At 44.1% G+C, this 24,854-nt stretch overlaps 3 protein-coding genes across 3 annotated transcripts; 1 reads left to right on the top strand and 2 right to left on the bottom strand.

The window, feature by feature from the left end:
- Positions 1–3: 3 nt before the first annotated feature.
- Positions 4–12,250, bottom strand: LOC115109096 (zinc finger and BTB domain-containing protein 37-like). Its single transcript, XM_029633691.2, has 4 exons — positions 11,735–12,250; positions 10,592–11,577; positions 10,087–10,186; positions 4–7,638 (listed from the first exon to the last, which is right to left on the bottom strand). Exons 2-4 carry the CDS (start codon positions 11,551–11,553, stop codon positions 7,135–7,137), a joined length of 1,566 nt encoding a protein of 521 aa, XP_029489551.1. The 5' UTR covers positions 11,554–11,577; positions 11,735–12,250; the 3' UTR covers positions 4–7,134.
- Positions 12,251–12,257: 7 nt separating this feature from the next.
- Positions 12,258–17,462, top strand: LOC135564502 (uncharacterized). Its single transcript, XM_065009621.1, has 2 exons — positions 12,258–12,555; positions 15,330–17,462. The coding sequence occupies exon 2, from the start codon at positions 15,777–15,779 to the stop codon at positions 17,364–17,366; it is 1,590 nt and encodes a 529-aa protein (XP_064865693.1). The 5' UTR covers positions 12,258–12,555; positions 15,330–15,776; the 3' UTR covers positions 17,367–17,462.
- A 2,137-nt stretch (positions 17,463–19,599) lies between these two features.
- Positions 19,600–23,629, bottom strand: LOC115109097 (sphingosine 1-phosphate receptor 1-like). Its single transcript, XM_065009622.1, has 2 exons — positions 23,469–23,629; positions 19,600–22,652 (listed from the first exon to the last, which is right to left on the bottom strand). The coding sequence occupies exon 2, from the start codon at positions 22,454–22,456 to the stop codon at positions 21,338–21,340; it is 1,119 nt and encodes a 372-aa protein (XP_064865694.1). The 5' UTR covers positions 22,457–22,652; positions 23,469–23,629; the 3' UTR covers positions 19,600–21,337.
- Positions 23,630–24,854: the final 1,225 nt, after the last annotated feature.

The following is a 24,854-nucleotide window of genomic DNA, read 5'->3' on the forward strand; positions in this document are numbered from 1 at the left end:
GACCACTTTTGTGATATATTTTTATTTATTTTAAGAAGAATGTACTTTAATATGTACTAGTGAAGAAAATGATAGTGGTTATTGTGAAGTAACCCATTTCCACATGATCAAAAACAATAACAAATCAACCTTTGGCCTTTACAGTGTAATCAATATATTTCTTTTTCAGGAACAGGACCATGCAAAATAAAAAGAAACTTCACATATAACCTGCAAGAACACAGCTGGTTTTGTACCTCACTTGACAGGATTTAAAAAAATATATTGTCATGTAATATATTCCATTTCCTTTGAGATATCATTTTTTTTAATGAATATATTTTTAATGTCAAATAATATTTTACTTTAAGTCATTAATTACATAGCTTAATGATTTGTTGGAGTAAGCATTTTGTGGTCAAAACCATATTGGATATACGTATGCATCTTTGTGTATAAACATTGAGACAACTGTTAAAGAATATATCTGATAAGACACGAGAGCTCAATGAAGCAGCAAAACAAGGACATAATAGCACAAAATGTAGAATATATTAAATATCACCTAATAAATCATTATTTGGCAAGTTTGGCATTAAAAACCTATGACAAAGACATGCATCACTGCTAAATATGGGCTCAGCTTGACCATACATTAAAGTAACTGAAATGTTTGGATTCCTTTAACATTTTTTAGCTACATATGTTGTTTTTCACAGTTGGGACAGATGGGTCAAAACAGGACGTTCCAGGACAGTACTTTAATAAACTATATCTGTATTATTGTCATCCTCTCACTAGCTTAGTAAGAATCTTCACAGGACATAGAGGTAAGTGGAGATGATGAAAACCGCCATAATTCTGTTGTTTGCTCAAACTAGAGGCTAGTTCACGAGAGCTTGTTCCTGTCATTGATCTACATTCAGCAGTAACAACACACATATAAGGGTTCAATAATCATACACTTAAAGCAATTAAAGCTTATTTTAAAAAATGTAAAAGCCCTTTTAGTTCTAAACAAAGAAAAAGGCATGAAACAATAAATCTTGATCAAACCCCCAAAAAAGCTATTCAAAACAAAATTCAAATCAAGCAAACCTGGTACCTGGTGGGAATTATTATTTTTTAAACAAAATTAGTTGTATTCTGTTTCATAATAATTGTTCTGTTTCATAGTAATTGTTTAAAAATCAAATCGTTTTTACACATTTGAATAATGATGGAACACTTCTCTATCTGGATTACAGGTTTTCCAGCATCAAGGTTGGTAATGTACTATACCTCTAAGATGAATGAAATCAACTGGATCTGAAAATCTACTGTCAATTAAAATCATTCCACTTTAGTTCTACATTTGAATGCTATAATTCTTTAATGTAATGCCTTAATTCTAAAGTCAGCATGATTGGAGCTCTCCAGAACCCAAGGTTGGTGACCACTGGCTTAGAAGCATTAACTGTGAGTGTGACTAAAATGTTCACATAAATCTTCCACCATTGAACAATTCAAGACCATCTTCAAATTGTGTTAGCTGAAGCAATCACATTGTAAAGAATGTTCAAGCTACAACCATGAGTATTACTATACCTATGTTTCAATCAGGGATGCGTGATACTGTATATCTGCCTTTCATATCGGTATCGACCGATGATGGCTGAAACTACTGGACTAAGAGTGGATGGTGTTAAAAGGGCAATCTGCAGTTGCTACATACATTGTTGTACTCAAATGAATTATGTACTCATTGATTCTTGAATAATATAACATAATGTCGAACCCCATCAGAACCCAAAATGTGATTATTTTACTCAATGTTTGTAAATGTAAACAAACACTATATAGCCTCAAAATATGGTTTAAACTATACTTTTTTAAGCATGGATGGTCAGTTCTTGCATCGATTAGCTTTGTCTATGAATTTGAGTGGTTTCATTTCTCACCGAAACAGGGTTGGGGAACATACTTTGTTATTGATTCAACTACTGATTAGTGCTTTAAATCTGAGCTACAATAAAATGACACGGTGCACTGAAAAGTGTTTCTCGGTGAAAATGTTTGATCTTTACATTTGCTCATTGATTTTTAAAAAAAGGTTGTTTTTTAAAAGTTTTTCGATCAATAGCTAGTTGTTCACACAATATTTGTAATTTCATATCAGTATCAGCCATCATGGACAAGAAAATATTGGTTATTGACCAAGAATTTCCAAATTCGTGCATCCCTAGTTTCAATATAGGAGAATAGCTGCATTGCTACGTCCATAATGGCGTCTTCACTTAAAAAATAAAACATCATGCATACACTGAACAAAAATATAAACGCAACATGTAAAGTGTTGGTCTGATGTTTCATGAACTGAAATAAAAGAACCCAGAAATGTTCCATAGGCACAAAAAGCTTATTTCTCTAAAAATGTTTGCACAAATTTGTTTACATCCCCATTAGTGAGCATTTCTCCTTTGCCAAGATAATCCATCCACCTGAGAGGTGTGGCATATCAAGAAGCTGATTAAACAGCATGATCATTACACAGGTGCACCTTCTGCTGGGGGACAATAAAAGGCCACTCTAAAATGAGCAGTTTTGTCACACAACAAAATGCCACAGACGTCTCAAGTTTTGAGGGAGTGTAAAATTGGCATGCTGACCGCAGGAATGTTCACCAGAGCTGTTGCCAGAGAATTGAATGTTAATTTCGCTACCATAAGCCACCTCCAACGTAATTTTAGAGAATTTGGCAGTACGTCCAACCGGCCTCACAACCGCAGACCATGTGTAACCACACCAGCCAGGACCTCCACATCCGGCTTCTTCATCTGCGGGATCATTTGAGGGGGGTGCTGAGGAGTGTTTCTGTCTGTAATAAAGCCCTTTTGTGGGGACAAACTATTTCTGATTGGCTGGGCCTGGCTCCCCAGTGAGTGGGTTTATGCCCTCCCACAACTGCACCCTTGCCCATTCATGTGAAATCCTTAGATTAGGGCCAACTGAATTAATTTAAATTGACTGATTTCCTTATAAGAACTGTAACTCAGTAAAATCTTTGAAATTGTTGCATATTGCATTTATATTTTTGTTCAGTATACATTTAATCTTCGTTAAGCTGCACTTGCTAAATAAGGCTTGCTGTAAGATTTCTCTGCAGGTAGCCCAAGCTCAATGGTTTATCGAAAACCCCTTAAATGTTACGTACAAACAGAGTAAACTTAAAAACAGTAAACAAAAATACCTGATATTTATAAAGAATGTTGATCTGTTTTTGTCTGACGAATATTAACCCGAGGTGTACTGTGGTGATGTGTAATGCATTCTCATTTCAGATAAGAAAAACCCAGTGGACAAATCAGTAAAAGTTTTTCACTTGCATACATTAAAAACTCCCGTCACACCCACAAATTATTCAGATCTAAAAAAATACAATTAAAATAAACAGCTAATCCACTGGGCTACCCTTTATCTGTATAAAAACAATGTTTTAAGTTAAATTCAATTTGCGATATATCTTTTACATATTTCTTTAAAAATGTAACTATTTCAAACCCCTCCTTAATTGAAGTGCTTGACGTAATTATTTTGGCCTCCCTGCGAGGGAGGGAAATACGACCCTTGGCTTGTCCTCTCAATTCCTTTGGATGCCTCCTCTTCTTAATGATTGATTTCCAGTGGAACACACTCCACTGTAGCAAGCATGTCTATCCTTTGGTGATGGGACATCTGTAGCATCAGTGGGCTGCAGTCTTTCTCTTGGGTGGTACTACAGTTCAGCTGCATTCTTTCTCTTGGGTGGTACTACAGTTCAGCTGCAGAGTCTTTCTCTTGGGTGGTACTACAGTTCAGCTGCATTCTTTCTCTTGGGTGGTACTACAGTTCAGCTGCATTCTTTCTCTTGGGTGGTACTACAGTTCAGCTGCCGAGACTTTCTCTTGGGTGGTACTACAGTTCAGCTGCCGAGACTTTCTCTTGGGTGGTACTACAGAACAGCTGCAGAGTCTTTCTCTTGGGTGGTACTACGGAACAGCTGCAGAGTCTTTCTCTTGGGTGGTACTACAGTTCAGCTGCAGAGTCTTTATCTTGGGTGGTACTACAGTTCAGCTGCAGAGTCTTTCTCTTGGGTGGTTCAGCTGCAGAGTCTTTCTCTTGGGTGGTTCAGCTGCAGAGTCTTTCTCTTGGGTGGTTCAGCTGCAGAGTCTTTCTCTTAGGTGTTACTACAGTTCAGCTGCATTCTTTATCTTGGGTGGTACTACAGAACAGCTGCAGTCCTTCTCTTGGGTGGTACTACAGAACAGCTGCAGTCTTTCTCTTGGGTGGTACTACAGAAGAGCTGCATTCTTTCTCTTGGGTGGTACTACAGTTCAGCTGCAGTCTTTCTCTTGGGTGGTACTACAGTTCAGCTGCATTCTTTCTCTTGGGTGGTACTACAGTTCAGCTGCAGAGTCTCTCTTGGGTGGTACCACAGAACAGCTGCAGTCTTTCTCTTGGGTGGTACTACAGTTCAGCTGCAGAGGCTTTCTCTTGGGTGGTACTACAGAACAGCTGCCGAGACTTTCTCTTGGGTGGTACTACAGAACAGCTGCCGAGACTTTCTCTTGGGTGGTACTACAGAACAGCTGCAGAGTCTTTCTCTTGGGTGGTACTACGGAACAGCTGCAGAGTCTTTCTCTTGGGTGGTACTACAGTTCAGCTGCAGAGTCTTTATCTTGGGTGGTACTACAGTTCAGCTGCAGAGTCTTTCTCTTGGGTGGTTCAGCTGCAGAGTCTTTCTCTTGGGTGGTTCAGCTGCAGAGTCTTTCTCTTGGGTGGTTCAGCTGCAGAGTCTTTCTCTTAGGTGTTACTACAGTTCAGCTGCATTCTTTATCTTGGGTGGTACTACAGAACAGCTGCAGTCCTTCTCTTGGGTGGTACTACAGAACAGCTGCAGTCTTTCTCTTGGGTGGTACTACAGAAGAGCTGCATTCTTTCTCTTGGGTGGTACTACAGTTCAGCTGCAGTCTTTCTCTTGGGTGGTACTACAGTTCAGCTGCATTCTTTCTCTTGGGTGGTACTACAGTTCAGCTGCAGAGTCTCTCTTGGGTGGTACCACAGAACAGCTGCAGTCTTTCTCTTGGGTGGTACTACAGTTCAGCTGCAGAGGCTTTCTCTTGGGTGGTACTACAGAACAGCTGCAGAGTCTTTCTCTTGGGTGGTACTACAGTTCAACTGCAGAGTCTTTCTCTTGGGTGGTACTACAGTTCAGCTGCAGAGTCTTTCTCTTGGGTGGTTCAGCTGGAGAGTCTTTATCTTGGGTGGTACTACAGTTCAGCTGCAGAGTCTTTCTCTTGGGTGGTACTACAGAATAGCTGCAGAGTCTTTCTCTTGGGTGGTTCTACAGAACAGCTGCAGAGTCTTTCTCTTGGGTGGTTCTACAGAACAGCTGCAGAGTCTTTCTCTTGGGTGGTTCTACAGAACAGCTGCAGTCTTTCTCTTGGGTGGTTCTACAGAACAGCTGCAGAGTCTTTCTCTTGGGTGGTTCTACAGAACAGCTGCAGAGTCTTTCTCTTGGGTGGTTCTACAGAACAGCTGCAGAGTCTTTCTCTTGGGTGGTACTACAGTTCAGCTGCAGAGTCTCATCTCTCCTCCTTCGGACACCCCCAATAGCGATGAGTGTCCTCCATTACAATCTTGTCTCTACATCCTCCAGATACATTGTCAGAACTAGATAAAAATGTTCAGATGCGCTTATGCAAAAAAAACAGTCACTTATAAAAAAAAGAAAAAGGTAGTTAACGAAAACATAGAAAAATGAGAACATACTGTAAATTCAACTGAGTGCATCGACCAATCTGCTTGGAGCAGAGCTGTATTGCGTAGTGATGTGTGAGAGGTAACAGAGTTTTTTGTAGCTTATCTGAGGTAAAAAAATGTTTAAAAAACGGAGTTTCCTGTGTTCCTGTATAGAAGTATGCATTCAGCAGCTGGTTAAAGAATGTGGTGGTATGGTTCAAATACATATGGATTAACAAGTCCTCTTTAAAAGGCCTCTTACCTTTGCCAATATCTTAATACATTGTAAAAGTGTTGCACTGATTAAATAATGGTATACTTCTGAATGCATTTTAGCCGTGTTAAGACACATGACATAAAATCGTCATAAGACTGACATCAGTGTTATTTTCAGAATTGTACTCATTACTCTTCCAAATTAACTGGTTTTCTTCACTGGGCCATATCTACTATTCATGTGGAATTGCATTTTTAAGCCATTCTGGCACATGGGCAATTCCACCATAACAGTGATGCTGAGACTCTCTCTGTAAACAAACCATACAACTATGTACAAGGACTACTTAATAAATTACACAGAACATTTGACAAAAATACATTTACTTGAGCAGATGCAAAGTCTGGTAACAGAATGACAGTTTGTGCTGTTGGTGTTGTCATTCTGTTACCAAACTTTGCCTCTGCACTGTCAAAGTAAATGTTTTTGTTACCTCAAGTAAATGTGTTTTTGTAAAATTGGAAATTGTTCAAAGTAGTCCTTGTGTAAAAAATGTGTATGGTTTGTTCAACTTTGCAAACATTGCTTTTTGTTTGACATACATTTTTATGTGAAAACCATGAGTAACCGTGGAATTGCCCATTTAATGTATGAAGAGGAGTCTGATTATCACTGACCCCCATCTGTTCAAGATTGTCTCAAGACAAAAGGCAAGAATTGAAATTGTATGTAGTTATTATACAAAAGAATAAAACTAACATAAGAAAATAGTCAAATAAAAACCACTGCATTCAGTGTTGTGAGGTTATTGGGAGTGTGTGGCATTTCTTCATGTGTTGGCTTAATCTGTTCATGTTTGTATTGTGAAGGTAGATATGGTTTAAAGCGGAAATATCATTTATAAATAACGACATATTACGAAGTGCCATATCAAACTACTCTGTTGCTTCGTTCTCCTGTCCCTGCAGTTTAGTCGAAGGAATTTAAAAAAAACAAATGCTTATAAAAATCCCACCCTGGATGGACTTGACCTTCTGACCTCCCCCTTATCATCATTTCCTTTGAAGCAACTTCAACATACATTGTCTTTCCTCCACTGGCAGGAGAGTACAAACCATTAACCTAACCTATACCCTGTCCTCCTATACCCCAACCATCTCCCTCCCTGGTCCACTGGGTCAATCAGGCCCAGTGGTGGAGACAGAGGCCTGGACACCCTCTCTGAAAGAGGCCCCACCTCCACCCCCATCTGGCTCCTCCTGGCTGGGCGACGCCTCCTCGTTCTGCCCCCCCCTGGAGGAGACAGTGGTGGTCTCTGGGGAGGCGCTGTGGGCCACCTCTTGAGGGCCGCAGCCCGGGTGGTTCTTGCGGAAGTGCTGGTTGAGGATGGCCTGGAAGGGGAAGCTCTTCCCGCAGACGTGGCAATGGAAGGGCTTGTTTCCTGTGTGCTTGCGGATGTGGTACTCGAGCTGGTCCTTGCGGGTGTATTTCTTGCCGCAGATGCGGCACACGAAAGGTGTGATGCCCATGTGCAGCCTCATGTGGCGGTCCAGGCTGCCCTTCTGGTTGAAGGACTTGCAGCAGTAGATGCAGGTGAGTCGAGGGTTGTAGTGGCACCAGCGGTCAGCCACCTGTTCACGCAGGTACTCCTCGTAGCCGCCCAACACAGCCTGCTCCTCCCCCTGAAAGACAAACAAGAGGTACGTCTCAAGACTGTCAACATTCAATGTAACACTAGATTACACTGTACAAAACATTAGGAACACCTGCTGTTTCCATGACATAGACAGACCAGGTGAAAACTATGATCCCTTATTGATGTCACCTGTTAAATCCACTTAAAGATGGAGAATTGAGGCTGTACAACTCAATTTTAGGAAGGCATTCCTAATGTTTTGTACACTCAGTATGTATAATTGCTACAGTGGCTTGAGAAAGTATTCACCCCCCTATTTTGTTGCCTTACAACCTGGAATTAAAATTGACTTTTGGGGAGTTTGTATCATTTGATTTACACAACATGCCTACCACTTTGATGATGCAAAATATTTATTTTTGAGCGTGCATAACTGTCCACCCCAAATTAATACTTTGTAGAGCCACCTTTTGCAGCAATTACAGCTGCAAGTCTCTTGGGGTATGTCTCTATAAGCTTGGCACATCTAGCCACTGGGACTTTTGCCCATTCTTCAAGGCAAAACTGCTCCAGCTCCTTCAAGTTGGATGGGTTCCACGGGTGTACAGCAATCTTTAAGTCACACCACAGATTCTCAATTGGATTGAGATCTGGGATTTGACTAGGCCATTCCAAGACATGTAAATGTTTCCCCTTTAACCATTTGAGTGTTGCTTTAGCAGTATGCTTAGGGTCATTGTCCTGCTGGAAGGTGAACCTCCGCCCAGTCTCAAATCTCTGGAAGACAAACAGGGTTCCCTCAAGAATTTCCCTGTATTTAGCGCCATCCATCATTCCTTCAATTCTGACCAGTTTACCAGTCCCTGCCGATGAAAAACAACCTCACAGCATGATGCTGCCACCACCATGCTTCACTGTGGGGATGGTGTTCTCGGTGTGATGAGAGGTGCTGGGTTTGTGCCAGACATAGCGTTTTCCTTGATGGACAAAAAGCTCAATTTTAGTCTCATCTGACCAGAGTACCTTCTTCCATATGTTTGGGGAGTCTTCCACATGCCTTTTGGCGAACACCAAACGTGTTTGCTTATTTTTTCTTTAAGCAATGGCTTTTTTCTGGCCTCTCTTTTGTAAAGCCCAGCTCTGTGGAGTGTACGGCTTAAAGTTGTCCTATGGACAGATACTCCAATCTCCGCTGTGGAGTTTTGCAGCTCCTTCAGGGTTATCTTTGGTCTCTTTGTTGCATAACTGATTAATGCCCTCCTTGCCTGGTCCGTGAGTTCTGATGGGCAGCCCTCTCTTGGCAGGTTTGTTGTGGTGCCATAGTCTTTAATGGTGCTAAGTGGGATGTTCAAAGTTTCTGATATTTTTTATAACCTAACCCTGATCTGTACTTCTCCACAACTTTGTCCCTGACCTGTTTGGAGAGCTCCTTGGTCTTCATGGTGCCGCTTGCTTGGTGGTGCCCCTTGCTTAGTGGTGTTGCAGACTCTGGGGCCTTTCAGAACAGGTGTATATCTACTGAGATCATGTGACACTTAAATAAAGTCCACATGTGTGCAATCTAACTAATTATGTGACTTCTGAAGGTAATTGGTTGCACCAGATCTTATTTCGGGGCTTCAGGGTAGCCTAGTGGTTAGAGCGTTGGACTAGTAACCGGAAGGTTGCGAGTTCAAACCCCCGAGCTGACAAGGTACAAATCTGTTGTTCTGCCCCTGAACAGGCAATTAACCCACTGTTCCTAGGCCGTCATTGAAAATAAGAATGTGTTCTGAACTGACTTGCCTGGTTAAATAAAGGTAAACTAAATCAAATAAATAGCAAAGGGGGGGGGGGTGAATACATATGCACGCACCACTTTCCATTTTATTTTATTTTTCACTTCACCAATTTGGACTATATGTCCATTACATGAAATCCAAATAAAAATCCATCTAAATTACAGGTTGTAATGCAACAAAATAGAAAAAAACTCCAAGGGGGATGAATACTTTTGCAAGGCACTGTATTTGCAGTTGGAATTGTTGTACCACACTTCTGTCATGGGTTCCCATAATAGTTAAATTAAATTAAGACTCTTAATTTAAGCTGATGTCATAGGTGTTGGGGAAAGTCTTCCCTTCCTGTATTATGGAGTATTTCTGAAATCTGATTAAGGACTTTTCACAGGGCCAGATTAAAGAGTTGTTCACAGGGCCTGCATCATCATCATCACCTCTATGTTTGTACGTGTCCATGAGGAATACACACAACATGCATGATTCCCCCTAGTAGTAAACCCCTTCATCATAGAGTACGCGGCTCAGTGCTATGGTCATTGAGTATGTAACAGGCTAGTGTACCAATCCATAACCTCCCTCGAGACCTTAACATATCATTGATTGCACCTGGACTGAAAGCTAGCTTTTTTTGGACTAGCGTTGTATGGTGGACTTTGGAAATGCAGAGTGCTGACCACCAGGGTAGGATACCAGTTGATGAGGGTGACACATACCTGCGAGTTGGGATGGCACTGGTCGTCTACTCTGCTGGGTGACTCACTCTTGGCTCTCGGTCTCTCTGCCATCACCACCACACTGCCAGTAGGACTAAACCTGACAGGACAGAGATACTGGATCCTCAAACCTCTTCAGCAGGCAAGTCCACTGAGCCATTTACCTTAGCACTCAATCTTCCATTAGCAATACATATAGTAGGCTGCTTTTGTTTAGAATTTTCACTCAATAACCTTAAAATGTTACCGAACATGCTTTTCTGAAGGATTTTTTTGTACTGAATTTTACTTCAGTTTAAAACATGCATGCACACTCCCTTTTATATGGTGTAGCTCAGATGGTAGCGCATGGTTCTTGCAATGCCAAGATAGTGGGTTCAATTCCCGCGACCGCCCATAGAGGAAAAAAATTATGCACACATGACTAAGTCACTTTGAATGAAAGCGGCTGCCAAATGGCATACATATTATATAAAGTGACTGCTTCCCTGGAACTTGTACCCACCTCTCAGTCTCACTGAAGCTGCTGGAGGGCTGAGAGCTCTTGGCCCCCGTGACAATACCCTCCTGCACCAGCGAGCTGCACACGGACGTGTCAATCATCATGGCTGCTCCCTCTTCCGCCCCGCTCCCTTCTTCCTGGGTATCAGCCCCAGTCCACTCTTCCATCCTCTCCGTCTTTATCCTCAAACCATCCACCACCCGCATTGACTCCCCCTCTTCACCGCCGCTCCCCCTCTCCGACTCTGCCTCCACGTACCACTGGCCGGCCCGATTGATGCGCAGTATGGGCTCCTTCCCCAGCCTGCTGCCCACTTCCACCCCCCCAGGCAGACCCTCCGGGCCCAGCCCACTGTGCTCCACCATCTGGGGGCTCATGGACTCCCCCGCTGGGCTTCCCACCTCTCGGATATCCATGGCACCTCGGGTTCTGCTTCCTTGAGGTCCCAGAACCCTGGGACTGCTGTGGCGCGGGCTTAGGGAGCCACCTGATGTTCCTACCCCACCTCTTCCTCCTCCCTCCAAGCTCCCAGCCCCCCTGTGCCCCCCTCCGGCCCCCAGCTCCTCCTCCGCCAGGCTGATCTTTAGATGGATGCCCTCAAGGATCTGCGTGCAGCGGTCAATGATGTGCTGCATCTGCAGGAAGCTGGCGGCCGTCAGGTAGCTGATGATGTCTGCCAGCTGCAGGCACAGCCTCCCGGTGTAGCAGTATGAGAGGAGCTGATCAAACACCGAGGGGTTGCGGATGACTGACAGGGACACAGTGCTCATCTGGCCCAGTGACATGTGGTCTCGGAAGTAAGGGGAGCTGGCAGCCAACACAACCTTGTGAGCACGGAAGCTCTGGCCCTGCACGTTCACCACTATGTCGCACAGCCGCCCCTGCATACGCAGCTGGTTCAGTTGGGACAGCACAGAGTTGCTAAAGTCAGGGACGTCCAGCTGGATGCTGCCTGCTCGCTCCATCCTGCCGTGTATGATCCCTTATCACTGTGCAGAGAAAAGGGACATGATAATGAAAAAAATATCACTTTTATATTACTTCATGTACACAAAAGAATATTGACAAGTTGGAAACTAGCAGACATATAGCTTAACTGTTTGACAACCTAACCAAGAACTTTGCTAAAGAGGACAACTTGCATACCTTTTCGGAATGCACCACCTGCACTTGTACCACGGCACTGAAATGTTACTGGCTATTATTTTCTGTACTGTGCCATAATATTAACTGCTGACTGGCTAACTTGCATAAAAGATGGCAATAATTATAGCTTGCAACGAGTTGTGCATTGTTGACAAATGGTGTGAACTGATGCTCTTGTACAGCGGTGAATCTCAAATGCTATAACCGAGCCCTGGCCCTCCTTTCGGCCACTGTAACATACTGCAGTACGGTGATGAACCGAAGTCTAAACGAAGAATACACCCCGGCGTTGCTCGTGACAGGGAGGTGGCTAAGCCAGCTAGTTCAACGTCCATATAGCTAACAAAAACGGAGCAAGACAGAACACCGTGCAACGTCTGTCATAACGAACCGTCGCTAATACAACTGCGGTACTGTCGCATATTTGATGTCAATGTGCATTATTTTCAATTTTATCTCCTCGGTTACTCCTTTCGCTGCTCTCATTTTCCAATTTCATTTCACAGCAGACGGACCAACTTTGACTGGGGGGAAAAAAGTACATTTGCATTATGGGAAGTAGTGTTCTCTTCTAATGGACAAGTCGTTAGAGAACAGAAAAGACGCGGGATAAAATAACATCGGTTCCCAGAATGCAATACCTTCAAGTCAAATAGATGTTTATGGCGCAAACGAAGGGTTAACCCAGACACGTCATAGGGGCTATAAAGCTGAAGCGTCCGTTCACAACGTTTTCTCAACACCAAATATGGTAGTGAGAGGAAGTTCAGTCACGGGTAGTGAGAGAGGATGGAACTAGGTAAAACTGGGCCGACATTCAGGTAATTTTCTCATCGATTAAACATCTGATCTCAATAAATTGTTCTGTTCCCAAAACAAAAATATTTTACGAACACAGTGTACTAAGTTTCATAGACTTAACGCTATGTCAAAGTTTTAAGATATGCAAATACATGCTACAACAAGCCAATAGGATCTCGTGAGCTCATACTTGGCTTTGCCCAACTCCTTGCTTGTTCTGCACACTGCTTTATTTACTCCCACTGTAAAAGACATTATCTTGATGAACTAGTTATAAATATCGCTGGTTCCTTCTTTTTTTCAGCGTTTGGTAGTTTTTAAAAATGTAACCTTTATTTAATTAGGCAAGTTAGTTAAGAATAAATACTTATTTACAATGACGTCCTACCCCAGCCGTGTGTGTGTGTGTGTGTGTGTGTCAGTATCGTGTAATTGTTCTGGACCAGCTGCAGCTTAACCAGGTCTTTGCAGCACTAGACCATATGACGGGTCAATAATCAAGATAAGATAAAACTAGAACCTGCAGGACTTGCTTTGTGGAGTGTGGTGTCACACGGACAAACCTCACCCCATCTTTACAACCATTGAATCTATGTTTTGACCATAACAGTTTACAATCTTGGGTAACGGCAAGTAATTTAGTCTCCTCAACTTGTTGAACAGCCACACCGTTCATTACCAGATTCAGAACTTGGGGAATGATTTGCACCAAATACAATGTTCTTAGTTTTAGAGATGTTCAGGACCAGTTTATTACTGGCCACCCATTCCAAAACAGACGGCAACTTTTTGTTAAGGGTTTCATTGACTTCATTAGCTGTGGTTGCTGATGCGTTTATGGTTGAATCATCAGCAATGTTCACTCTAAGACCGCCACACAGCTCCCCAGAACTGCCGTACAGAAATGTCAGCCCACAAAGAAAAGCATGAGATTGAACTTCACTCAACTTTCTAGAGCAGTGGTCACCAACCGGTCGATCGCGATCCAATGGTCGATCTCCAAGGCATTCCTAGTCGATCACCAAACATTTCTGTAAAAAACAACAACGATAAAGCATTGTGTTCCTATTATTCGTCTGGGGCTGTTGACAGTAGGTGTACTCGATGCAGCTGCCCTGCACGCCGTGTTGGCGAACTGTTGCCATTTTGAACCATTTCATGTCTCTTCCCGGCCCAGAGAGCAAATCAAGTGCATTATAGGCTTACCGCTGACCAGTCGGATGGCTCAGGTGAAGGACATGCAGTAACGTAGCAGGCATAAAAGAAAGCTACAGCAAAGTTAATACTGTGAGATTTCAAAACTTTTAAAACAATAACTAGAGAGAGAATGTCAATAAATACAGCAAACATGTTTTATGAGTGAGTTTAAGTTCTTACTCAGCACTGTCAACACTTTGTATTTAACACTTTTATAAGCCACAAAATGCACTTTCTTCCCATTTCCACTCAGCGCTACAACAAGCACTGCAGCAGCAGTAGTGATGGCAGTAGTAATGGGAGTAAGTAATGGGAGTAGTAGTAATTGTTGTAATTGATTGATTACCCCAACAACTTGTAATTAGTGGATTATTTCTTACTTCCTTGCTGGGTTATTTTTGATCATTCTTTCTATAGTTGGTTTCAACTGCCAAAACAGTGCAAAGAAAAGCAAAGTGCAAATAACAACATTCTGTAAAGTATATCCAGTACCTTGAGACAGCACAGCAGAGAGACGGCTGTCACATTACGATTTACTCGTTTTTGCAGATGATAACAGTGTAATATTTATTTCAGGAATCAAAACAAAATCACCTTGGAATCGATTGGAATCAGAAAAGAAAGTAGCCTAATACAGTACACTCACCAAAGGCTCAATAAAACCAACATGGACACACATGGTGTCCAGGGGTAGTGAAGCTGGAAACAAACAAACCCTGACCCTTTGTATAATGTTGTTAGTTGTGTTTACCTTAGATTCACAACAAGGTTACAAGGGCATGGGAGGTTCACAGGGATATTGTCATCCACAGTACTCTATCAATTATTCATTTTTCAACTGAATTATTTATTGTATTCTCCCAAAATGTTGTTTATAATGTTGTTTATGCACTCATTTTTGGCAAATATTTCTTGCAGATAAATTATGTTGACCACTTTTAGTGCTATTCCCTCCCTTTCCAGGGCCCATAAATGCTTAATCTTGATCGCGTTCAAATCCATATACATCTCAATAAAATGGAGTTGCGATAACTGTCAGTGGTGTGTACTTACAACTACATCGAGTCAGTGTTAGTCGATACTTGTAAAAATAAAAATAATTCAACGTCTACCATGTACCTAGTTTTGTCCTGTGTAACTGCAAACTTTTCCTTGGGTGCTGAAATCCGTAGTTTTTGATTAAAGTCCAATTGTACGCGACCCTTGCCAAGGGAGCCATTCTTTGTTAACAGAGAAAGTGTCACACCCTGACCATAGTTTGCTTTGTATGTTCAATGTTTTGTTTGGTCAGGGTGTGATCTGAGTGGGCATTCTATGTTGGATGTCTTGTTTGTCTGTTTCTGTGTTTGGGCCTGATATGGTTCTCAATCAGAGGCAGGTGTTAGTCATTGTCTCTGATTGGGAGCCATATTTAGGTAGCCTGTTTTGTGTTGGGTTTTGTGGGTGATTGTTCCTGTATTTGTGTTTGTTGCACCAGATAGGGCTGTTTCGGTTTTTCACATTTCTTATTTTGTATTATACATTGTTCAAGTTATCATCTTTATTAAAGATGTATAAAAATAACCACGCTGCGTTTTGGCCCGCCTCTCCTTCCCAGGAAGAACCGCGTTACAGAATCACCCACCACTACAGGACCAAGCGGTGTGGTGACAGGCAGCGGCAGCAGGAGCAGCGCAAGGAGGACTGGACATGGGAGGATGAGTTGGACGGTAAAGGACCCTGGGCACAGCCAGGAGAATATCGCCACCCCAAAGAAGAGCTGGAGGCGGAGAGGCGCTGGTATGAGGAGGCAGCACGGCGGCGTGGATGGAAGCCCGAGAGTGAGCCCGAAAAATGTATTGGGGGGTGGCACACAGGAAGTGTGGCGAAGCCAGGTAGGAGACCTGCACCAACTTCCTGTGCTTACCGGGGGGCTAGAGAGACCGGGCAGGCACCATGTTATGCTGTGAAGCGCACGGTGTCCCCAGTGCGGGTGCATAGCCCGGTGCGGAACATACCAGCTCCGCGTATCGGCCGGGCTAGAGTGGGCATCGAGCCAAGTGCCATGAAGCCGGCTCTACGCATCTGGTCTCCAGTGCGTCTCCTTGGGCCGGCTTACATTGCACCAGCCTTGCGCATGGTGTCCCCGGTTCGCCTGCATAGCCCAGTGCGGGCTATTCCACCTCGCCGCACTGGCAGGGCGACCGGGAGCATTCAACCAGGTAAGGTTGGGCAGGCTCGGTGCTCAAGAACTCTAGTGCGCCTGCACGGTCCGGTCTATCCGGTACCACCTCCACGCACCAGCCCTCCAGTGGCAGCCCCCCGCACCAGGCTGTCTCTCCGTCTCATCCCTACAGGTGCTCCCGCCTGTCCAGTGCTGCCGGAGCCTTCCTTCTCTCCAGCGCTGCCGGAGTCTCCCGCTGGTCCAGCCCTGCTGGAGTCTCCCGCCTGTCCAGTGCTGCCAGAGCTTTCCTCCTCTCCAGCGCTGCCGGAGTCTCCAGTCTGCCCAGCGCCGCCTGAGCTACCTGTCTGCCCAGCGCCATCAGAGCCGCCAGTCTGCAAGGAGCTGCCAGTCTGCAAGGAGCCGCCAGTCTGCAAGGAGCCGCCAGTCTGCAAGGTGCCGCCAGTCTACAAGGAGCCACCAGTCTGCAAGGATCCGCCAGTCTGCAAGGAGCCACCAGTCTGCAAGGAGCCGCCAGTGCCGCCAGTCTGCAAGGAGCCGCCAGTGCCGCCAGTCTGCAAGGAGCCGCCAGTGCCGCCAGTCTGCAAGGAGCCGCCAGTGCCGCCAGTCTGCAAGGTGCCGCCAGTCTGCAAGGAGCCGCCAGTGCCGCCAGTCTGCAAGGAGCCGCCAGTGCCGCCAGTCTGCAAGGAGCCGCCAGTGCCGCCAGTCTGCAAGGAGCCGCCAGTGCCGCCAGTCTGCAAGGAGCCGCCAGTCTGCAAGGAGCCGCCAGTGCCGCCAGTCTGCAAGGAGCCGCCAGTGCCGCCAGTCTGCAAGGAGCCGCCAGTGCCGCCAGTCTGCAAGGAGCCGCCAGTGCCGCCAGTCTGCAAGGAGCCGCCAGTGCCGCCAGTCTGCAAGGAGCCGCCAGTGCCGCCAGTCTGCAAGGTGCCGCCAGTCTGCAAGGAGCCGCCAGTGCCGCCAGTCTGCAAGGAGCCGCCAGTGCCGCCAGTCTGCAAGGAGTTGCCAGTGCCGCCAGTCCGCAAGGGGCCGCCAGTCCGCAAGGGACCGCCAGTGCCGCCAGTCCGCAAGGAGCCGCCAGTCCGCAAGGAGCCGCCAGTCCACAAGGAGCCGCCAGTCCGCAAGGTGCCTCCAGTCCGCAAGGAGCCGCCAGTGCCGCCAGTCCGCAAGGAGCCGCCAGTCCGCAAGGAGCCGCCAGTACCACCGATCCGCCAGAGCCACCAGTCTGCCAGGATCCGCCAAAGCCGTCAGCCAGTACGGAGCTGCCCCTCTGTCCCGAGCTGCCCCTCTGTCCCGAGCTGCCCCTCTGTCCCGAGCTGCCCCTCTGTCCCGAGCTGCCCCTCTGTCCCGAGCTGCCCCTCTGTCCCGAGCTGCCCCTCTGTCCCGAGCTGCCCCTCAGTCCAGTGGGGTCATTTAGAAGGGTCGCCGTGGTTAGGAGGCCACGGAAGCGGACAATTGGGCGGACTAAGACTATGGTGAAGTGGGGGCCACGTCCAGCACCAGAGCCGCCACCGCGGACAGATGCCCACCCAGACCCTCCCCAATAGGTTCAGGTTTTGCGGCCGGAGTCCGCACCTTGGGGGGTACTGTCACACCCTGACCATAGTTTGCTTTGTATGTTTGTATGTTTTGTTTGGTCAGGGTGTGATCTGAGTGGGCATTCTCTGTTGTGTGTCTAGTTTGTCTGTTTCTGTGTTTGGCCTGATATGGTTCTCAATCAGAGGCAGGTGTTAGTCATTGTCTCTGATTGGGAGCCATATTTAGGTAGCCTGTTTTGTGTTGGGTTTTGTGGGTGATTGTTCCTGTCTTTGTGTTTGTTGCACCAGATAGGGCTGTTTCGGTTTTTCACGTTTCTTATTTTGTATTATACATTGTTCAAGGTATCATCTTTATTAAAGATGTATAAAAATAACCACGCTGCGTTTTGGTCCGCCTCTCCTTCCCAGGAAGAACCGCGTTACAGAAAGAGCAGCAGATTCTTTAGTTTTGGCAGGGGATGCACATAATGCAATTTTTTATTTAAAAAAACGATGGATTCCAACTCCGACTGACAACTCTATAACGATCAGGATAAGCACGGGTACACAGTAAATTTTAGAATGGATCATTGTAAAAGTAGCGAGTGGTAGCGCAAGGTTGTAGTCGTAATATCAGCCTTCATTGGGAGCGCAATTTGACAGACGTCACAAAAAATGGCGTTTTAATAAAAAACTACGGATTTCAGCACACAAAGAAAAGCCTACATGTACGCAGGACAAACATAGGTACACGATAGGCATTTAAAGATTAATATTAGTTTTTACAAGTATCGACTGACAGACTCGACACTCATTGCAACTCCACTCAAACCAGATGTATATGGAGTTGGTTTTACTAAGTAACACAGTTCTATGTGTCCCCTTAGGCTACTACTCTACTACCACATATCTACAATACATGGTAGTAGGCTCTTACTGGAGGGAATTGTTGAGTATTTTATTATTTCATTTAGGTAGATTAATCTCCTAAAAGATAACTGAGTTAGTTTAATCTTGCATAGAGCAAGCTAATTCAATGTAGGCCTGAATACTAGCTAGCTAAAACATGCAAGCCAGCTAGTATAGCAACAGCCGATGAAAGGACAATAACAGAACAGGCGGTGGACAAGGAGCGTAAGGGCCAGGTAGGTCATTTTCATTCAAATGTTTCCTAAATAGCTGGCGTTAAACATATGATACATAAAATGAAAGTGACGTCAGTAGCAAAATTGTTCATTGGTCTAATGTGCAGGCGCAATTTCATAATGCGTTTGAATTACACCTGCCATACATATTAATGTAAAGAAATGTAAATGTTGTACCAAAAAACAACTTTATGAAGCAATAACAGCAGATAGCCACAGGGAGGCGCTAAGTATCTTAGCATAATCCAGCACGACGTGAGTTTGCCTCCCCATAGACTTTAAAGGCCCAGTGCAGTCAAAAACGGGATTTACCTGTGTTTTATATATACACTACATGAGTATGTGGACACTTGCCTGTCAAACATCTCATTTGACAAACCATTTCTGTATGGACTTCGCTTACTGCACGGAGGCATTGTCATTCTGAAACAGGAAAGGGCCTTCCCCAGACTGTTGCCACAAAGTTGGAAGCACATAATAATCTAGAATGTTATTGTATGCTATAGCGTTAAGATTTCCCTACACTGTAACTAAGGGGTCTAGCCCGACCAATGAAATACAGGCCCAGACCATTATTCCTCCTCCACCAAACTTTACAGTTGGCACTATGCATTGAGGCAAGTAGTGTTTTCAGCTGACCCTTGGCATTGCATATGGTGATTTTAGGCTTGTGTGTGGCTGCTCGGCCATGGAAACCCATTTCATGAAGCTCCCGATAAACAGTTATTGTGCTGACGTTACTTCCAGAGGCAGTTCCTGGAATTTTGCAACCCTATTCAGGACTGCTGTTGAAACAGCTGGGTAAGTTGTTGGACCTGTCCCCCAAACTAGTTGCTTTCAGATGACTAGCCTATTAATAACAAATATTTATCCAATTTCCACTACTGTTCCCCACCTTTAGGTGGCAGTACATAGTCGGAACCCCTCATTTAACCCAACTTTGACAACTTTAACAATATGACAACTTATGTTACAAAAATATGTTTTTTCTTTAATGTCACAACATTCTGTACTGAGCCTGTCCGTTAAGAAAAGACAACAAGAGAAGACAACAATACAATTTTTTTATTTACAATATTTATTAAGAGCTAACTAAAACACGTGCAAAATATGACTTGGGTCCACATGGGAGTTTGGCAAACTGTGATTACGTGACCCCTGAAAAGCGACATTGTACTTGTCCATGGATGTTTAACGGTGCGCTTAACAACAAATCTATATGGGAGGATTCCAGTGAGCTATTGGTGATGTGTGTGCCCATTGTCATTAACTTATTCCGTTATGAAAATGTAAGTAATTATTGGGCTCGGTACTTTCAGGAATGGACCAGTGCTATTGCTTATCCTTTGACGTCAATCTTTTTTTGTTTTCAACCTCATGACTTTCCCTATTACTGGGGCATGCTGGTTTTCACGAGAGTTGAAATGATTTTTGAGAGTGGTAACTGAGGGACAGACAAATATGTTGAATGGCTGGAGCTACGGTATCTTCATCTAAAAGTGAAACAGAAAGGACAATAAAATCATGACTGGATAAAAAAGATAACCTTTGTCACACAAACCAAACGCCTTTTTCGCTTTTGAATATAAATTATTATTGCAACTACATTGCTTTGCTACAAAGAACTTTATCCAATAAGAGTGAAATAAACCAAATTACAAGTACAAAATACATTCTCAATCAGGGGGTAGAATTGACATTGTACTAGCCTTCAGAGTTAAGTCGAAGATACACAAGCACTTCATTCATTGTATTTCTTAAATATTTCAATAAGAACAATAAGCACTACAAACAATTTTTACTCTTCCATCAACACCCATTATAGAGAATCAGTAAACGCCTATAATGGGTTGATGGTTCTTATTTAGCACTTTTACAACAAGTGCTGTACTAAATACAAAAAATACCTTTGACAAAAACGTCTTCTTCTCATAATACTGTAAACCAGGTTTATAATTTAGGTGCTATACTGTAAATCAGGTTTACAATTTAGGTACTATACTGTAAATTAGGTTTAGGGTTTGGGTGCTACACTGTAAATCAGGTTTACAATTTAGGTGCTATACTGTAAATTAGGTTTAGGGTTTGGGTGCTACACTGTAAGCCAGGTTTACAATTTAGGTACTATACTGTAAATTAGGTTTAGGGTTTAGGTGCTACACTGTAAATCAGGTTTATGGTTTAGGTGCTATACTGTAAGCCAGGTTTACAATTTAGGTACTATACTGTAAATTAGGTTTAGGGTTTAGGTGCTACACTGTAAATCAGGTTTATGGTTTAGGTGCTATACTGTAAGCCAGGTTTACAATTTAGGTGCTATACTGTAAATTAGGTTTAGGGTTTAGGTGCTACACTGTAAATCAGGTTTATGGTTTAGGTGCTATACTGTAAGCCAGGTTTACAATTTAGGTGCTATACTGTAAATCAGGTTTATAGTTTGGGTGTGTGTGCTTCCCATTGTCTTTTGAATATGAACATATTCAGATCAGTGCTGGCAGTCCAAGGTGTGAGGGGAGAAGGAAACAAACAACTCTACATCTCTACTCTCTGACATGGACAGACACTTTGTGAAGTGGTAAAACAAATGGAAACTGAAGAGGCAACTTACTGTACAAACGGACATACTGTACATCCACACATCCACAGGGCAACAAAACCACACACACACAACGTATACACATTTATATACATAATGTACAAACACACTTGCACACTGCACAAAAACATATATACATCCACACTTCCTAAGCAGTGAAGCTACTTTTCACACAACAGTCCAGAAGGCTCTTTAAGAAGAGGAGGTGATATTCCCAGAGGATACGATGGTCTCCCTTGGCAAGTACTCCGGCTCATCCTTATTGGGGTGGGACGAGTTGTCCGACTTGCTCCGGCTGAACTCTGCACCAATAATGGGCTGGGAGAACTTGCCGGAGGGCTGGGTGCAGACGCTGCAGCACAGGAGCGTTTTGAGGAAGGCGCGACGCATCTCGTTGCTGGTGAGTGTGTAGATGAGGGGATTCATGGCTGAGTTGAGCACGGCCAAGGCCAGAAACCACTCGGCCTTGTACAGGATGGGGCACATGCGGATGTCGCAGGCCACGTCCAGCAACAGAAGGATGAAGAGTGGGGCCCAGCAGGCGATGAAACAGCTCAGCACGATGATCACGGTCTTCAGCAGGGCCATGGACTTCTCAGAGCTCTTGCTGCTAGCGCTACCCCCGCCGCGGCCGTTGGAGACCTTGCGGAACACCATCTTGCGGCTGCGGGTGCGCACCAGGGCGTAGATGCGCGCGTACAGCACCACGATGGCCATGAGGATGACGCTGAAGACGGTGGTGCAGAACAGGATGTAGGTCTTGTGGTAGAGAGGCAGTACGGTGGAGCAGCTGGGCATGCTCTGGATGCAGTTCCAGCCCATGATGGGCAGGCCGCCCAAGATGGCTGCAATCAGCCACACGGTGCTGATGAGCATGAAGACACGGCACGTGTTGCCATTGTTGTGTAACTTCATCTTCAGCATGGTGAGGTGGCGCTCGATGGCGATGGCCAGCAGGCTGAAGACTGAGGCTGCCAGGGCCACAAACATACTACCCTCCCGGAAGAACCACTGTGTGGGGGTCAGTTTGTATGTGTTGGCACCTGACAGCAGGATGTTGGCAGTGTACACCACCCCAGCCAGCAAGTCTGATAAAGCTAAGTTCCCAATAAAGTAGTACATGGGCTTGTGGAACTTCTTGGTCCTCCAAATAGTAAGTAGGACCAAGACATTCTCAAGAATAATGAAGCAACATACAATGATGAAAACCACAGAGTCCGCTTTGAGCCTGGAATCCTGCTCCACTTTCCGGAGCTTCCCTGTGAAGTTGTAGTGTCTGGCTATCAAGTCAGAATACATGGAGTCACCCATGGTTCTGTTTTTAATGAAATCCCCCAAATTCTTTAGTTCAAGATTTTAGTCCATTGAGTGGAGCTGGTGAGTCAAGGCACAGCTGGCAATGGTAATCCTACACGCTTGATGGGTTGTCATTGCAGACGCTCAAATCAAATAATCCTCAATGCCACAGGATATTCTGAGAATGTCCTTGGACCCAATCATGAAACTCCTGGAAAAAAAAAGAAAATACCAATTTAGAACAGTCATGAGAAAATGTTTTGTTGTAGATTTTTTTTTATGACTCCTAAAATTAAAGCTATTTACTAGCTCATTTTTATATGGAATGGTGATTGAGTATTCAGTAGGCTAATCGAACAAAAGACAAAGACAGAACAAAAGTCCTTCTAAAAACAAGTGAACATGAGAACGAGGCAATTATTTTGTAAAAGAGTTGAGGATAAATCTATTTTCTTTTTGAATATGTGATAAAGCAAACGATCAGAAAAGTCGGACCCAGATCGGCCCTTTATGGACATGACGATCATGATACCTGATTCTGAACTGTGTGCTGAATTCCACAAGATGGAAAAGTATCGCGATGATGCATATTACCATCATAATAGGCTATTCTGATTCTGAACAGGGCTAAGAATTAGATGGGGGTGACGCATTGGTAAACTATGAAGTATGCTATTAAAAAAAATGTGTTTGGAAAAAAGTCCATGAACTTCAGAACAAACTTGCAAGAACTATCTAACGGCGTCTTAACATTCACTTGAAATGCGTTTAAAACTCATGGGCAAGTGATGAGCAAGATTAACGTTATTTTTGTTCAAACATGTTTTTTCGATTTCTTCTGTAGGCCTATTTAAGATATGATCTTAAATTACTTTAGAAAGCAAATAGTATTTTTGTTGTTACAGAATAACTTTTATTTGCATTCTTTTAAATTCTTCATAACCTACTAATAATGATGGCCAGACACATAATTAGGCCAAATACATTGATAAAATCTAGAAATTATGTCAATGTCATGTTTCCTTACCTTTAATAATAGTCGTCATCAATGCGAATATTCTTTACAAGTGTCAACCTTTTATATTGGCACAATTTGCTAAGTAAGAAACCTTTTTGTGTCTTTCCCAGTGGCTGAGTTGTTTCCCCACAGTGATTCCATGGACTGAGCACGGTGCGTAAAATAGGCTAAGTAAAAGCGAATCTTTTTGTTAGTTCAACCCACTCAACTCAACCCTCCCCTCTCATACCGTCCCAGTCGCGTTGTCCAGCAGTAAATTCACAGAGATTACATTTATTTAGAATTTCTCAATTTAGTGTGCCTTACATTTAGAAATTCTGCCAATTTTCTACAAGAACACATACGTTAAATTAATATAGGCAATGAAATCAGTGTAAAAAAAATATATGTATGTGCTTTCAAGCTATTTAGCGTCTGTTATTAATGAAGTGGTGGTTTGATATGGCCATTTGTGTTGCACTTTATTTTAAAATGCATAAATGACCAGGTACATACAAGAGATTACATTGTAAAATGGTAATTGCGTAGTAATAATCTGAGTTACTAGATAGATAGATAGATAGATAGATATATAGATTGTGTAGATAGTTTTCATATCCATGGGAAGATGATTATGGCTTCAACCCAAATGTTCCTCCATTGTAATCTGAACAGAATAGCCTGCCTAAAAATACCAACGTCTGTCATGACGATTTGGTGCAGTTGATTTAGTATGCTTACTAACATGAATTTAGATATTCAAATGCACACAGATGAATAATTATTATGATACCTCTACTACTATTACTTTAAGTATTTGCAAAGCCAGCAGTCATTGTGGTAGTAATTATAACAAAACAATAATGATACAAAAATACCATTAATAAATTCAGTTATCAGAATTAATTGTGCTTTTATCTCTGGGAATGCACCAGCTGTGCACATTATTCCACCTCCTGATGACGCCCCCTTCACCAAATTAAGTCAAGCTATATGTGCATGAGAACCCCCCTCCGTCCCCTGTGCTCCATGAGTAACCCCCCTCTGTCCAGTGTGCTCCATGAGTAACCCCCCCTCCGTCCCCTGTGCTCCATGAGTAACCCCCCTCCGTCCCCTGTGCTCCATGAGTAACCCCCTCCGTCCCCGTGCTCCCAGAGTCCCAGCTCCGTCCCCGTGCTCCCAGAGTCCCAGCTCCGTCCCCGTGCTCCCAGAGTCCCAGCTCCGTCCCCGCGCTCCCAGAGTCCCAGCTCCGTCCCCCGCGCTCCCAGAGTCCCAGCTCTGTCCCCCGCGCTCCCAGAGTCCCAGCTCCGTCCCCCGCGCTCCCAGAGTCCCAGCTCCGTCCCCCGCGCTCCCAGAGTCCCAGCTCTGTCCCCGCGCTCCCAGAGTCCCAGCTCTGTCCCCGCGCTCCCAGAGTCC

Source organism: Oncorhynchus nerka, linkage group LG25 (assembly GCF_034236695.1).
Source record: "Oncorhynchus nerka isolate Pitt River linkage group LG25, Oner_Uvic_2.0, whole genome shotgun sequence".
Lineage (NCBI taxonomy): Eukaryota > Metazoa > Chordata > Actinopteri > Salmoniformes > Salmonidae > Oncorhynchus > Oncorhynchus nerka.